This window comes from Oryza brachyantha, chromosome 10 (assembly GCF_000231095.2).
Source record: "Oryza brachyantha chromosome 10, ObraRS2, whole genome shotgun sequence".
NCBI classification, from domain to species: Eukaryota; Viridiplantae; Streptophyta; class Magnoliopsida; order Poales; family Poaceae; genus Oryza; species Oryza brachyantha.
In genome coordinates this window covers 15,602,191-15,617,968 of record NC_023172.2, presented here as the reverse complement: position 1 = coordinate 15,617,968, position 15,778 = coordinate 15,602,191, and the positions used below count along the sequence as shown (strand labels likewise).

General features: G+C 44.3%; 3 protein-coding genes across 4 annotated transcripts; 1 reads left to right on the top strand and 2 right to left on the bottom strand.

Annotated features, from left to right (window-relative positions):
• The first annotated feature begins 3,267 nt into the window (after positions 1–3,267).
• Positions 3,268–6,425, top strand: LOC102700377 (beta-amylase 3, chloroplastic-like). The gene is made up of 4 exons (XM_040528396.1): positions 3,268–3,989; positions 4,552–4,762; positions 5,024–5,134; positions 5,231–6,425. The coding sequence occupies exons 1-4, from the start codon at positions 3,442–3,444 to the stop codon at positions 6,026–6,028; spliced, it is 1,668 nt and encodes a 555-aa protein (XP_040384330.1). The 5' UTR covers positions 3,268–3,441; the 3' UTR covers positions 6,029–6,425.
• A 274-nt stretch (positions 6,426–6,699) lies between these two features.
• Positions 6,700–10,099, bottom strand: LOC102700094 (metacaspase-1). 2 transcript variants are annotated; one of them, XM_015841681.2, is made up of 6 exons: positions 9,683–10,099; positions 8,672–9,002; positions 7,890–8,010; positions 7,439–7,654; positions 7,272–7,341; positions 6,700–6,940 (listed from the first exon to the last, which is right to left on the bottom strand). In XM_015841681.2, the coding sequence occupies exons 1-5, from the start codon at positions 10,020–10,022 to the stop codon at positions 7,282–7,284; spliced, it is 1,068 nt and encodes a 355-aa protein (XP_015697167.2). In that variant the 5' UTR covers positions 10,023–10,099; the 3' UTR covers positions 6,700–6,940; positions 7,272–7,281. The 2 variants fall into 2 exon arrangements, with proteins under 2 accessions (XP_015697167.2, XP_040384101.1); XM_040528167.1 differs by lacking the exon at positions 6,700–6,940 and having other exon boundaries at positions 7,023–7,341; positions 9,683–10,097.
• A 531-nt stretch (positions 10,100–10,630) lies between these two features.
• On the bottom strand, positions 10,631–14,880 carry LOC107305087 (phosphatidylinositol 4-phosphate 5-kinase 4). Its single transcript, XM_015841600.2, has 3 exons — positions 13,762–14,880; positions 11,412–11,670; positions 10,631–11,323 (listed from the first exon to the last, which is right to left on the bottom strand). The coding sequence occupies exons 1-3, from the start codon at positions 14,715–14,717 to the stop codon at positions 11,150–11,152; spliced, it is 1,389 nt and encodes a 462-aa protein (XP_015697086.2). The 5' UTR covers positions 14,718–14,880; the 3' UTR covers positions 10,631–11,149.
• Positions 14,881–15,778: the final 898 nt, after the last annotated feature.

Below are 15,778 nucleotides of genomic sequence, written 5' to 3'. Positions count from 1 at the left end.
CACATGAGAGCAGATGGCAACAAAACTAGGCAGGGGGGGCCGGTGCAGCAAGGAGGGAGAGCCACAAACTTGGAAGAAGATGAGAAAAAATGGGAAGGGAGGGGGCCCAGCCCAGAGGAACCCAAAAGGCCACCTGCGGTAGGTCCAGCCAGGAAAAAGCGCAGAGGCAGAGCGAGTGGGGGAAAAAAGCGCTTGGCGGAGAGGAAGCTGGGCACGGGCAGGAGGGATAAGCGCGCCACGCCGTCCACGCGTTTCGCTTGGTGCCTACACCCGGCCGCGTCACCACCACCACCATCACTCCACCTGTCATGCACTGCTTCTTCGTCGCCTGTACTTGTCTCTAAGTAAAATTAGAGTAAGATTATAAGTTGGCTAAATACTTATATAGATGAGAGAGGGAATGAGAGAGTGTAAGCAGATTGTAAGCTTGTAGCTAACTCAGACACAAGAACCAAGAAACTCTGTAAGAGTGACACGTGGGTCATGTATTAATGATGAAGAGCTAACTAGTATATGGGTAGGCTAAGAGCTAGCTATAAGAAGTCTTATAGTTAACTTGTTGGCTATATTATTAGCCTTGCTCTTAGTTACTGTTATCTCTCCTTCACCGGGTAAGATTTGTTAGCCTTGCATATATTATATAGATTATATTGTATTTATATACATAAATAAACGTGAACGTGCAGCGTGACTTATATGTTATATTTAGTGCCACTAACTTATTCTTGTGTTGATTGCCTTGCAGGCAAAGGCGAATGCATATAGTGTATCGTTTTTCATCCCAGGTCGTTGACTGGCCCCGTGTTTACAGGGAGATGCAGGTACAACAGGGGGTTGTACGTGTGGCTAACCGACACTAGGCAGCGTGATTCATATGCTGGGTGGTGGTGATCTGATATGATTCGCCATCTCGACGAAACGCGGACGAGATGATACTGCTGTGACTCACCCACGTTTGGATTCTATCCCCCGAAATGTTGCGACCCACCGACCACGCACCAAACAACACCGACTTGTTGCCTGCGTTTTTTTACTGCTACGAAGTAAGGCCCCGTTTAGTTTCTAAAAAGTTTCTTAAAAACATCACATTAAATCTTTAGACATTTAAATAAAGTATTAAATATAGATGAATCAAAAACTAATTACACAGTTATGTAAAAGATCACGAGACGAATTTTTTAAGACTAATTAGTGCATAATTAGCTATAAGTGCTATAGTAACCAACATTTGCTAATGACAGATTAATTAGACTCAAAAGATTCGTCTCGCGGTTTCTAGGCGAAATCTGAAATTTGTTTTATAATTAGACTACGTTTAATACTTCAAATATGTGTTAAAAACTTGATGTAATGTTTTTGAAAAAAAATTTACAAACTAAACCCCTAGACTAACGCTTTTCAGAGTTGGAGCTGGCTCCTCAAGTAATTTTTAAAAGTTATAAACACTTTCAAATATCACCTAGTCTTTAAGGGTAGGAAATTATAGAATTTAATAAATAAACTACGGCATTGCTATATTACTGTCATAGTTTTAGGATGAATATATACCAACGCACCTAGCCAACCAACCGCGTGCGCTTTATACGTATCATTTGAGTTAATACAATTAATTTATACATAAATTATATTTATAACTATAGTATAGTTATACAGTTATTACCCCTCAGTTGTATTTACCTACTTGTATACGTAGACATAAAATATAAGCTAAAAAACTCAGCTTTATAGATTATGAGAAATTAGGTGATACTTCTTGTCAGTTATTTCTCCCCGTGTTAAGCTCCCCAAATATGATATAAATGTCCGGTAAAAATACGCTTCTAAAAAATAAAAAAAAACTCCCTAAATATGGTCTAAACCATGCAACAAACGCAGGCCACAAGCTCTCCGTCTCCACCACCCGGTCCCACCAGCAGCCTCCCACGCATGCCACGTCAGTTCCTCGTTCCTTCCTCGCTGACGTGCCGTCCACATAGGTGCACACGCGTTTGATCCGTTCCGTTTCATTTAACTCACACTGTGACTTACTCCCTACGTCCCAAAATAAATTAATTTTTTACTTTTTACCTATAATTTTTGACTCTTCGTCTTATTTATTTTTTTGATTGATATTTTTGTTTTTATTACATGATAAATTATGAATAGTACTTTAGGTGTGACTAATTTTTTTTCTAATTTCCTGAAAGTTTTTTAAATAAAACAGACGGTCAAACGTTGGACACGAAAACCAAAAGAATTAGTTTTTTTTGACCGAGAGGGAGTCCGTTTCAAAGCCAAGAGAAGAGAACCCAATTACCCAAGCGTGTGTACAAACTGAAGAAATTCCTGCTACATGTGCTGCTGCTTAGGCCCATTTTGCAAAAAGTTTTTGCAAAAAACATCAAATCAAGTTTGTAAACAATTAAACATACTCCAATTATAAAATAAATTTCAGATTCCACTTGGAAACCGCGAACGAATCTTTTGAGTCTAATTAATCTGTCATTAGTACATGTTTGTTAATGTAGCACTTATGGCTAATCACGTCCTAATTAGGCTTAAAAGATTCGTCTCATAATTTTCCGCATAACTATGTAATTAGTTTTATTGTTCATATATATTTAATGCTTCATTTAGGTGTCTAAAGATTTGATATAATATTTTTTGAAAAAAATTGGAAACTAAACAGGCCTTAATTTCCACTGCACCGTTTGGATTTGACCGCTACCTTGTCTCCTGCTACATGTACTACTTCTCTTTAACTACGAGTATTAATGAGAGATTATCTCTTTAACTGCTTCTGAAATCATCTACTCCATATTTTAGTTCTAAATTGATTCATTTATTAATCAATAAATATAAATATATTTATATATGTATCTAAATTTAATATTATTTATACAAACTAAAATAAAAAAACATTTTATAAGAGAAAATGAAGATAATAATAAACTAAGTTAGTAATAAAACAGGTGTCACTACTAAGTAGAACAGAGTTTATCTATGTGTTCAATGGTTCCAAAAACAATGGATAAGCCCTTTGTTGCTGATCTAATTAATCTTCTCCATCCATCCATGATCTGATCTCCAACTAGGAAGCATGTACAGTAGGCTTTTTTTTTTCAGAGAAAAGGAAAGATCACACGCATGCTGATGTGGTGCTGCCTGATCAGGGAAGCATAGTTTAGTATCCTAATCAGCATTGATCACTTGGTTAGTGACGAGGACGATAAGCACGTCGCCGTCACCACGCCTCGCTGAGAACTCCTCTATATATACCTCCCCTACCCATGCCGATTCTTCCCTCCCAATTCGCCTCCTCGATTTCTCCTCTTCAAATCCAACCAAGAAACGCAAAAGCTTCTCCTTTTCTTCTTCTTCGTCTTCGTCCCCGGCCAAATCAATCTTGGTTGTGAGCATCTCGGCAGCTCGAGAGAGGTAGCAATTAAGCGTAGGCTAGCCATGGCGTTGACGCTGCGGTCATCCACGTCGTTCCTGTCGCCGCTCGACCCGACCTCCAAGCTACACAAGGCGGCGGCCGGGGAGGACGCGCCGCCGTGCTGCGTCTCCGTCCCGCCGGCGCCGGCGGCGAGCGCCACCACGCGCAGGCTGCGGCTCGCCAGGGCGGCGCCGGCCGAGCACGCGGCGGGGACGGCGGGGGGTCCCGAGGCGGCGGTGCTGCGCCTGCACGGGGGCGGGGGCGGGCACGGTGGAGGCGGGCTGCGGAGGGGGACGCCGGTGTACGTGATGCTGCCGCTGGACACGGTGGGGCCGGGGGGCCAGCTGTCGCGGGCGCGGGCGCTGGCGGCGAGCCTGATGGCGCTGCAGAGCGCCGGCGTGGAGGGGGTGATGGTGGACGTGTGGTGGGGCGTGGTGGAGCGGGACGGCCCCGGCCGCTACGACTGGGCGGCCTACGGCGAGCTCGTCCGCATGGTGGAGCGCGCCGGCCTCCGCCTCCAGATGGTCATGTCCTTCCACCAGTGCGGCGGCAACGTCGGCGACTCCTGCCAGTAAGCCCACCAAACCCTCCTCCTCACCTCCTCCATTCTTTTCTTCCTCTTCAAATTTCTAACCAATCGGTCCGCTTAGCTTCAAGAAAATGGTTCAAAATTTTTATCATATTTGGTTAGAAAGAAGTTTTTTTTTTGTATGGTTCATTTTTGTTGGTCGCTTGCACGCAAAGGATATACATGTGTGTTTCTGAAGAAATAAGCAACCGAAATTAGTTTGATCCAAGTGGGATTGCAAAAAAGCGTAAAAGCGATAGCTAAAGAACACAACAGATACGATGCTATCACAGACTCACAAACTCACAATCGTAGGATGAAAAGGATCAAAAGATTTCCCCCAATTGCAAGTGAACAACTGGCCTTCTGCTACCGCTAACCAACAAACACCTTCTTTTGACACTAATCAATTCGAAATGAATTCGATCGAGAGAGAAGATATCAAGACCAAGTTCCATCTTATCCCGAGTTCCATCTTATCCGTTCAAATTATATTTATACCTGTGAGAATTTCATTGGGATCAAAATCACTCTTTGCTCATGTGTGATTTTGCTGTTGATACAGCATCCCGTTGCCGCCATGGGTGGTGGAGGAGATGAGCTCGAACCCGGACATCGTGTACACGGACAGGTCCGGCCGCCGCAACCCAGAGTACATCTCCCTCGGCTGCGACGAGCTGCCGTTGCTCAACGGCAGGACGCCCGTCCAGGTCTACTCAGACTACATGCGCAGCTTCCACGACACATTCCGCGACTATCTCGGCAACGTCATCGTGGTAAATATATCTGCATCTTTTTTTTACTTTTGCTTATGTGCATATATCAAATTTTAATACCTTAAATTTGGAGTTTAATTTGAGTGTTTTTCATCGTGATTTATTTTTTATTCGTTTGGTTTTTTCTATAAAATGCCAAAAGATGACACCTTTATGTACTGCACGCTTGATTACTCCAAGCTAGTATGCAAATTTAAGAAAGAATAAATGAGTATTAGAATGCTAAACAACTAGTTTGGTTTTGATTTGTGTGAATTGCAGGAGATCCAAGTAGGGTTGGGGCCCTGTGGTGAGCTGAGATATCCTTCGTATCCTGAGGCCAATGGAACATGGCGTTTCCCGGGCATCGGCGAGTTCCAATGCTATGACAAGGTGACACAAAAAAATGTCTTCTTTTTTTGTTTTGTTGATGTGGAGCTTTGTTGTGGCAAGGGGAATGGGATTAATGGTGAATGTGTTGCGTTGCAGTACATGAGGGCGTCGCTGCAGGCGGCGGCGGAGGCGGCGGGGCACGAGGAGTGGGGGAGGGGCGGGCCGCACGACGCCGGCGAGTACAAGCAGTTCCCGGAGGAGACGGGGTTCTTCCGGCGGGACGGGACGTGGAGCACCGAGTACGGCGCGTTCTTCCTGGAGTGGTACTCCGGGATGCTGCTGGAGCACGGCGACCGCGTGCTGGCCGCCGCCGAGGCCGTCTTCCGCGGCACCGGCGCGGCGCTGTCGGCCAAGGTCGCCGGCATCCACTGGCACTACCGGACGCGGTCCCACGCGGCGGAGCTCACGGCGGGGTACTACAACACGCGGCACCGGGACGGGTACGCGCGCATCGCGGCGATGCTGGCGAGACGCGGCGCGGTGCTCAACTTCACGTGCATGGAGATGCGGGACGAGCAGCAGCCGGGGCACGCCGGGTGCGCGCCGGAGCTGCTGGTGCAGCAGGTGAGGGCGGCGGCGCGGGCGGCCCGCGTGGGGCTCGCCGGCGAGAACGCGCTGGAGCGGTACGACGAGGCGGCGTTCGCGCAGGTGGTGGCCACCGCGGCGAGCGCCGGGCTGAGCGCGTTCACGTACCTGCGCATGAACAAGAAGCTGTTCGACGGCGACAACTGGCGGCACTTCGTGTCGTTCGTCAAGGCCATGGCCGACGGCGGCGAGAGGGCGGCTCTGCCGAGCTGCGACACGGAGCAGTCGGACCTCTACGTCGGCTTCCTCGACGCCGCCGCCAAGGGGACGAGGACGCCGGAGGCCGAGGCCGCCGCCGCCGCCGTGTAGTAGCGCGGCGAGCCGCGCTGCCGTTGTGTATAAGCAAGTGTATATATGATGATGATGCAGGGAGCTTGCAGGTTGCAGAGTTTTATAGTCAGTAACCGAGCAAGCATTTGTAGTTCATACTTAGGCCATCAAAGATTTTTTTGGTCAGATTTCAAATTGTACTCAAATTTGGCAGCTGTGGAACTGCCCACCATGTCATAAACTTCACTTAGCCGGAATAAGTTGCAAGGCAATAGTTAAAACCGTAGCTATTTCAGCAGTACATAAATTTGGGTTTTGTTTGTTCAAAAGAGCATCCTGTGATAGGGTATGGATTTGGGCCACTGTCAATTTTTATGTTGAAGGTATGAATAGTTCATACTTAGGCCATCTAAGTCCTTTTTGGTCAAATTTCAAACTGTACTCCAATTGGCACTTGTGTAACTGCCCACTATGTTATTTACTTCATTTAGCTGAAAGAATAATTTGCAACTTTGCAAGGCAATACTCTTGAAGTACTCCCTCTTGTAAGTTTGTTTTATATTTTAAGACGTTTTGTATTTTTATATAAATCAAACTTTGAAATTTTGACAATATTTATATGAAAACATAGCAACACTTTCAACACATTTCAAATATACTATCAAAATATAATCAATGTTAGATTTAATAAACTAATTTGGTATCATAAATGTTGCTATATTTTCCTTAAAACTTGATCCAGCTTTAAAAAGTGACTCTAAAAAGTCAAAACGTCATATACTATAAAGCAGTAAACATATTTGGGTTCTATTTGTTCAAAGGAGAGCCCTTGTGATATGGTATGGATTGGGCCGACTTGGTAGACGGCGGCCAAATCAAACCTACAGATTTCTTTTCTTTCCCTAGAAAGTCAGCCTTTCACGCGTCTTTACAGAGTCAAGCATCCAAAACCTGCATCCAGACGCTTCAAATCTAAGGACAAGAGAGAGAAGGAAAACGAAAAAGAAAGAACAGCAAATGCTACTACAATCTCTTTAACCCGTGAACAATTCACTGAGCATAATGCGGTCTGGATCAAGGAACAAATCAGAGAGTCCAAAGGGCACGAACAATGTAAACGTGAGCATCAACAAACCAGGCATACATGATAGCTCTATTTATGAAATGGAGCCCTTTTCAACAGTGAAAAATGTACACCATGATAATTTATACGGGGGCTATATATATATATATATATATATATATATATATATATATAATCATGGAACGCGGTGGAGAATACCAGGATGGTGTTATAGAGAGAAGGGCTTCGCATACACATCGAATTGCTCGTTTGCAGTTAGCTGTGGATCCTGCAGAATGGACGAAGTAGTTAGTACCCAGTAATATTCTGGAATTAGGAGTACATAGTATTTACTAAGCAACTGGATGTCAAGCTCCAGAATTTACCTGCTTCAACCCGCCACTACCAACGCTTCCTCCTGTAAGAAGCATTGTGATTAGCGATGTCACAGCACCACCTCCCAATGCATCACCACCACCTGTACTGCGTATTGTCGAACGCATGGAGGTCAGGATACTCCCATAGGTGGTGCCCTGTCCACGCTCAATAGCTTGGATAAAGCAAAATGTCATAGCGCCAGTTGAAGTGATCTTTGACAAAGCCTGATTGGAACAAGCGCAAATTAATCAAATGTTAATATCTATAAATTGGGTTGAGCAGAGTAGAACACGACTGGCCGAAAGAACAGTAACAGAAAAGGCAAAATAGCATGATCTACAATCAGAGTCCTTTGCCTAAGCTATCTTTTAAACAAATAGATTAACTTTGAAAATAATAAAATATGACAACCTAGGATGCCTTGGTGGATTACAGAGAAGGAATGAGTCCAGAACTTACTGAAGTATCTGCAGAAGTCTGATTATCATCACAACCGCTAAATGAAATACACTCACCGCCACTAGTGCCCTTCCAGACACCAGATCGCGGTCGGTGATCTTCCCATATATATTGCCCACTCCTGTACCGAAGTACCAGGGATATTAGCTGAACATATTTCCATCATAAGATCTAAAAATCTGTGTTTGTCAAGTAGGAGTACAACACTACAGCCAAAGAATCCAAAACAAAACCAACTGAACGGGACAGAAACATGTTATATAATATATAACATTTTAGTGAACATACTATTGACAAATTAGTTCAGCAGATTCATGTTGCAACGTCAATAGGTTGTGTAAAGAAGCACGATATCAATAGACAATATATTGATTCACTGAATTATCTAAATTTTCGTCCGGTAACTTTTTAGGGAAATACATGAGGTAACTACTTGTATTGACATAATTGGCTAGTTCAGTGGCTCTGCCCTCAAAGTGTTCTCCAGTAAAAAATATTTTAGAAGGATGACGAAATATAACCAGCATGGGATAAAACATAATTGAGTGCTATCCCCAAACTGTCTGCCTTTCAACAGAATATCTGAGCAAGCTCCAAAATCATATCATAGCTAAAACATAATTAGATGAACATGGCAAATTGGTTCAGAAGTAACTAGCATTTTTCTTGCAAACATAGTTTGTACTGAAGACAAGATAATAAAATCAACATTATGTTAGGTACAGGTACTTATCATGCCAACTGCAAGAGAAAAGAACACAGTTTGTGCAAGATAAGCGAACCTGTTCATTCTGCAGAGGAAAGGCAAATCAAGTGCAGTCCCACTGTGACAAGCATCTATAAGTGCATGAAGTTTAACTCCAGGAGTAAGTGGTCTGACAAGAGCAGTATTTATCTCGTCATCCACAATCATTCCCTGTGTCTCAAAATCCAACGGGCAGAGGGTTTCATCCATTCCATCAATTTCGTCTCCACTATAGTTTCTTTGTTGTGCTCCGTGACCAGAATAATGGAAAACCAACGAGTCTCCAGGTTGGCAACCTTGTACAAGCCAATACATGGCCATCCTTATGTTGTGCTTTGTCGGGATCTTGTAAGGGTCGGATTGTTCTTCTGCAAGAAAAGAAACAAACCAAAAGTATTGGGATATGATCAGTTCCAACAATCTGAAGTATAGATGACAGACCATCAGGAAACAAACTTCATGTACAAGAAAGATACTATTAAACCAAAACTTTACTTTTACCTTGTCTGTCTTAAATGTTTGCAGTCTAGTATTTGCATCCTACTATTAGATTAGATTCCATTTAGTTAGTCGTAGAATGCAAACACTAAAATTTGCAAAAACAGTAGCTGATGACTTACAACAACTAAAAAATGTGATAGATCAAACCAAAACCATCTTTAGTAATTTTTTCCTTCAAAATTGAAATACCAGCAAGTCTCAACCAAACATCTCACGATATGTAGTTTATTGAAGCAGAAATAGATGCTAAAGTACATTTTGATATCTGCAACGCAAAAATAGCATTCACTACATTTTCCCTTGCCTATCATCACAACGGTAAAGTAACAAAAGGGCAGAAAATTCATCAATCTGCAAAGCCACCCATAGCTATCTCATTCGATCGTACCTAACCCTGTAAGTCGCTCCAGAACAATCCCTTCACGTGCAAACGGAAACCCCTATTGATGGGGATCTAATTCTAACCCGAAATTGAAATTGATGATACACAAACCAGAATTCAATCCAAAGGTGAGGTAGTTAAACAACAATGGTAGCGGGGACTCACCGGTGAGCATGATGATGGAATCATCGGGGAAGTGGAAGCGCGTGGTGAGGAGGTGGCGCATGCACTTGGCGTCGTTGATGCACCCCTTGAGCTCGTGGCGCGAGTACTTGTAGGAGATCCCGCAGATCACGGCGCGCTTCCGCCCGTGCGCCGGCGGGGGAGGCGGCCCCCACCCCGGATGCTGCTGCGGGGCCACCGCGGCGCGGGCGGGGTCCCCGTGCGCCGGCGGCGCGGCGGCGACGTGGGTGACGGCGCCGCAGATGGCGCAGCGGATGCAGGGCGCCCCGTGCGGCAGCTGCAGCGGCGTGCGGCAGCCCGAGCAGTCGATCAGCATCATCATCTCGCCGCCGGCGAGGAGAGAATTCCGAGTGGATTTGGTTGGTGATTTGCCCCGTCGTGGAGTCGTTGAGACCCGGTGCAGGTGAAGAAGCCTTCCTTTGAGAAGAAGGATGGGAGATCCACCGTTGATCGAGCCATCGACGGCCCTGATTGGACGCTATTGAAGCTACTGCTGCTGCTGAATTTTGAACGCGGCATTTGACTCCTTACGAATCCGGCATCGTTGCCGTCTCGTCTCTCCTAATATCCGATTATTAAAACGAAATGCGAATTGAAACTAGATCTGGGAGATGTTCTCATTCAGATTCACTGAGCAGCATTTGGTTTGAATTTGCAATCACCTTTTTTTTGTGTGTTTTTGTAATTCATTTCCAATGACAATTTGTTCTACTGTTCACTTTTGGGTAGCATCATATGCTCTGAATTATGCTTCGAACGCAAATAATTTCCTACCACATGATGTTGATCTAATGCTTGTTAATTAGTCCACAATTATTGGGTAGCTCTTGTTTCTATAGTCCCCACAAATGATAATGGAATGGCAGCATATATTCCTATTAATGGTAATAGTAATATATACTCCAATTTGCCATTACACATCAACCACCAAAAACAACAGGAGGCATTCAAGATTCATGGTTATCATTATGCGTTCAGGTACAAAGTAGTACAGACAATGGCACGGCCGGCACCGTGGAATATGTAGGTTCTATACATGCTTAAAGCCAAGAGACAAAAGGGAACAGGTTTTGCCTCATGATGTTGAGGGGGTGTACATCATTGTATCTCTAATATAGGATGAGTATTACACTGAAGAAGAAGAAGAAGAAAAAGCACGAGAACCCTACTGAGTACTGACCTCGATCAGTTGCCTTCGACAACGGGAAGCTCTCTCTCTGCGCAGGAGTTCTGCTGCGTCGCAAAAGACACCACAAAAGATGTATGGAGGAACTGGCGGAAAACTCTGGTTCCGAAGCTCTGCTGCAACGGCAGTCACTCAGGTATCGCCATGGCCCGATGGTGTGGGAGGAACTTCCCCCGTAGGGAAGTAGAAGGTTCTATCGGGCGAATTGGAAACGCGATGACATCGCGAAGCAGCTCTGTGCCAACCTTATGCTGGCTTCCATCTCACACTACTGATAACGGTAGATCATTGCCATTATTTGGGATGCGTTTTTGTGCAGCCTTCACAGCAGCCACCCTGGCTGCGTTGGCTGCTTTATTAGCAGAAGCAACAGCCCTGTTCACCTTATCGTCGACTCTTGGGACATCATAGGCCCTCTCTGCAGCTCTTCTCGCCTCCTGTCAGTGTGGCATGATCATAAGTTAGTGAGGAATATTGTATTAAGCATCGTAGCAAGAAACAGCTGATAATATTCAGGAACATTACCTGCACTGCATTGAGGACCTTGGAATGGTTCACAGCTATGGGCGATCCAGGGATAATGTTTTGGGTGCTCAAGGTGTCAAGAACCCCATTTTGCCAATGGCCTGCTTGTGTCTCTCCATTCCTGAAAGTATACATGCCTAAACCTTGCCTTCTACCCTCATGCCATGCTCCCTCATATCTGTGCCCATTGGCAAAACTGTAGACTCCAAAACCGTGCATTCTATCAGCAAAGTACTCCCCGGCATAGGTATCACCATTCCTTGACACAAGTTAACAAAATGTTAGTTCAAAAATCAACATAGTAAACATTGTATAGGATGCTGCATTTGTATAAATCAAAATAAGGTGAACCAGGCATTGATAATTCTGTGTCATAATGTAGAATGGTACAACTAACATACATCACATACAATTTATATTGCTATCTCATAAATTTGCCAAACATGAATATGCAACCAAGTTTCAATATTTGTCCATGACAGAATACAATAAAGTAGGGCTTCCAAATTCAAACAGCCCATGAAGCCAAAACAGTCATCATAATATTGACTAATGCAGCGCATAGCCAATCAGACAACAAGAAACATTATGGACATAAATCTAGATATCTAATAACAGATAACGGATCAATAAATCCCACATGGTAAACTCAGATGCAGCATAACCAACAATAAATCAACTGTATTAGTATTAGTGTACCAAAGACTGTTTGCATTAGATTGAAGCTGTTGCCGAGAATGAACCTACAATTACCCCCAATGGACTATACAGATAGCGCAACAAATATAAAATGAGACCCAGAAACAAGAAATAGGTTTAGTTTTAGAAATAGCTATATGCCAGAAGCTAAACCAACAGCCGACCCTGTTTTCCATTTCAGATCATAACTAATTAGTGCCCACTCCATCCCACAAAGACTTAAACTTCCCACTATTTAGTTGTCCCGCAAAGATTTCAACTTTAAAGCAATCATAGTATTGAAGTTTGTGAAAATGGGGGGAAACACAATGGAGATTGTGGAAGTGGTGACAAATGCATTAGAGCTCATAACATTAAAGGGTATTGTAGTCGTTTTAGCTTTGTGATGATATGTGTGGGATGGGGGAAAAGATGAAGGTTTGGACGGAGGTAGTACTTGATAGGCACATATAAAATTATTATGGGTATAAAACCAAACAGTCGGACAAATAAAAATACAACAGAGAGTTATGGCTCGAAGAAAACCAAAAAAATTGAAAACTAATGGAATAAGCAAATGGATCAAATTAAACTCCATTTTTACATGTGAATTAACTAGCTGCAGCTACACACTAGGTTCCGAACAAAAATAACAGCTTGACCAGTGCAAATTCGCACAAGACCAGCTTATAACAAGCTCTCAATGATCCAGGAAGAAATGGAGTTCATGCAACTGAAACAGGTGGACAACAAGACATGCTCGCACGACAGACAACAATGGTAGACCAGCATAAACAGACACTGAGTTTTAACTTAAAATCAGATGACGACTCTCTTCCAGAAGAATATAGGCAAAAGACATTCTATGCCTACATCAAACGTTCATGCATGTACTACCTCTGTCTTCTTATAACTCCTACCACCTATTAGTAGATAGAGATGAATATCAATATTCCCTACAGTTCTGACTTTCAATTCTCCTGTTGGTAATCTGTTCCCGTTTCACTAAACTGGTTTCCTATGTAATGCCGAGAACATAAAGTACCTTATATTCTGATTCATTAGAGGGCAGGGAGTAAAATGACAGGATTGTTGGAGGCACTACCCTAGTGATAATTACAACTTTTCAGACTTCACCACAAAAGGTGTAAAGGTACAATCAAAGTTTGATATTTCAAAACAGGAACCAGTGTATCATCCCATCTCTCCATTGGAAACAACAAGCTAATGGAAGTCCTTTCTTTTGATCAAATGAAGAATTCCATCCAATTGAAAGCAACAAAACAACAGTGCTATCACATCTAGTGCATTATCTACTAGGGCAGGGAAGAGCTCTACAATTCAGTAGACATAAAGTAACACATAGTACACAACTAGATAACTGATAGAGCATTCGATGCTCTGCTCTAACTTCACAGGATTTAATGTTTGTGCAACACCAAAAATACAAGGAACCATGAGGACTACAGAATTTCACTAACTAATCATATACCATGTTAAGCAATCACACATTTTCCTAATTTGGCATTACCACTAAACATTTTGCAACATCCATATCTATTAGACCAAGGGATCATAAACATGCTCTTAATTAGTTGCAACAGTTAATTTCTCAACAGTGGCAGATTCTTTAGTGGGCACTAGCGAAGGAAATGTAAGTTCGACTCCACACCTGAAATGGTAGTGGCCAAGTCCATGCTTGACGCCCCTCTTGAATTCTCCTATGTACCGGCTTCCATCCTCGCAGGTGTGCACGCCATAGCCATGGCTCTGCCCGTTGGACCATTCCCCGGCGTACACATCACCGGTGTAGAACCTGTATACGCCGTGCCCATGCCTGAGCCCTTGCCGGTACTGGCCCCTGTAGCGGCTCCCCCTGGCCCAGGTCTCGACGCCGAAGCCGTCGTACTTGCCGTCGATCCAGTCCCCCTCGTACCTGCCACTCATGTAGTAGTAGTAGACGCCGCTGCCGGTGCAACGCCCACGGTTGAACTGGCCCTCGTAGACATCGCCGTTGCTGTATACCTGGACGAAATGGCCGGTCGTGGGGGCGGAGGTGGAGGCGGACGGCGAGGAGCCGATGGACCAGAGGATGGGGGATCGGCGCGGGCGGCGGAGCGGGAGGGGGAAGGGGAGCGGGAAGGGGAGGCGCGGGAGGGAGAGGCAGAGGAGTAGGAGGAGCGCGCAGGAGAAGGCGGCGGCGGAGAGGAAGTCGGCGAGGAGGGAGCGCGGGAGGATGGCGGGGGACGGGGAGAGGAAGTAGAGGGTTGGGAGGGAGAGGAGGAGCAGGAGGCGGAGGCGGAGGTGGAGGCAGCGGAGGAGGTGCCTGGCGGCCGCGGCCGCCGCTGCCGGCGCCGGCGACGCGGAGGGCGCGACCTTGCGGCGGCGCGGCGGCGGCGTGAAGGGCGACGGCGAGGGCCTGGTCGGGGTGGATGAGGACGACGAGGTCATGACGGGGCGCTTGTGCGGGGTGGAAGGCAGCGCATGGTGGGGGCTGGAGGGGATGTGGATGCGGAGGGAGGGAGGGGGCCCAAGGTGGTTGGGATCGGAGGAGGAGGGAGGCGCGGGGTCGGCGGCGACCGCGTCCGGTGGTGCGGCGGCGACGGGGAGGTGGTGGTGGGGGTGCATCTAATTGGGATCAATTGAGTCGGGATTAGGGGTTGCTGCTCCGGCGAGAAGGGGAGGGGGCGGTGGCCGGAGAGGGAGAAGGCGACATGGGGCGTGGCGTGGCGGTGCGAGGCGGGGCGTGTTGCGCTTTTCTCTCTTTTCTTCGCCGATTTTTCCGGGTCTTTTCTCTAGTTTCCCTTCTCCTCCTCCTTCCCTGTGTTCGCGCTGTTTTCTCCGCCCCTTTTGTTCATCTATAAGTTTTAACCGAATTCAAACTCGAATTTTATCTGAAAAACTAGTTTTATAAATTATTACATTGGTTCTTTTATACTCAGGTTGTATTTTAATAGATGATACAGTTAACCTTTTATCACACGTTTAATCATATATCTTATTCAAAAATTTATGCTAATACATAGAAATTTAAGTTATAATTAAAATATATTTAGTAATAAATTTAATCATAACAAAATAAATAATAATTACATAATCGTATACTTAAAAGTTAACATGATCATCGGAGTAGATTACATTAGAAACTATTCTAATTTAAGCTTTGACTGCTCGATTTTTCAAAAGAAAATCTCAGATACTTTGAAATAATATCATACTGTACAAGTGTGTTATGTCCTAAGAGCAATGTTACCCATAATTTAAAAAATATATAGCTACTCCCTCCGTTTCCTAAGAGCAATAGTTTACACACACACACACATATATATATATATATATATATATATATATATATATATATATATATATATATATATATATATATATATATATATATATACTCGCTCTTTTTTTAGCCTTAGTACATCACTTATCATACTCGCTTCAAACAGGAGCGATAAGTTTTCATTTATCATAGAATACCATTTAAAAATAACAGTTAAAGTTTAAATAGTGTTGATCGATGGTGTCATCTTGAAAGTAAGGAACGGACGAGTAATTGTTTAACCCCGTGATAAAAAAAAATGATTCTTTGAACTTAGACAATGATTTGTGCCGAGTAGCACTATATGTTGCCTTCGTGTAGGTACTTAAATAAGGGCAACCATAAAAATTAAATGTTTTTCTTG

Bases quoted from the DNA above. Each gene is read 5' to 3' on its own strand.
- LOC102700094 (XM_015841681.2), bottom strand. From the start codon at position 10,022: ATGATGATGCTGATCGACTGCTCGGGCTGCCGCACGCCGCTGCAGCTG. The intron at 9,003-9,682 runs GTGAGTCCCCGC...CTTTTCTTGCAG, and splicing joins TTCCATCATCATGCTCACCG to AAGAACAATCCGACCCTTAC. The intron at 7,655-7,889 runs GTAAGTTCTGGA...TGTTCCAATCAG, and splicing joins AGACTTCTGCAGATACTTCA to GCTTTGTCAAAGATCACTTC.
- LOC107305087 (XM_015841600.2), bottom strand. From the start codon at position 14,717: ATGCACCCCCACCACCACCTCCCCGTCGCCGCCGCACCACCGGACGCG. The intron at 11,671-13,761 runs GTGTGGAGTCGA...ACTTGTGTCAAG, and splicing joins CTTGGCCACTACCATTTCAG to GAATGGTGATACCTATGCCG. The intron at 11,324-11,411 runs GTAATGTTCCTG...CCACACTGACAG, and splicing joins AGGTCCTCAATGCAGTGCAG to GAGGCGAGAAGAGCTGCAGA.
- LOC102700377 (XM_040528396.1), top strand. From the start codon at position 3,442: ATGGCGTTGACGCTGCGGTCATCCACGTCGTTCCTGTCGCCGCTCGAC. The intron at 3,990-4,551 runs GTAAGCCCACCA...CTGTTGATACAG, and splicing joins AACGTCGGCGACTCCTGCCA to CATCCCGTTGCCGCCATGGG. The intron at 5,135-5,230 runs GTGACACAAAAA...GTTGCGTTGCAG, and splicing joins AGTTCCAATGCTATGACAAG to TACATGAGGGCGTCGCTGCA.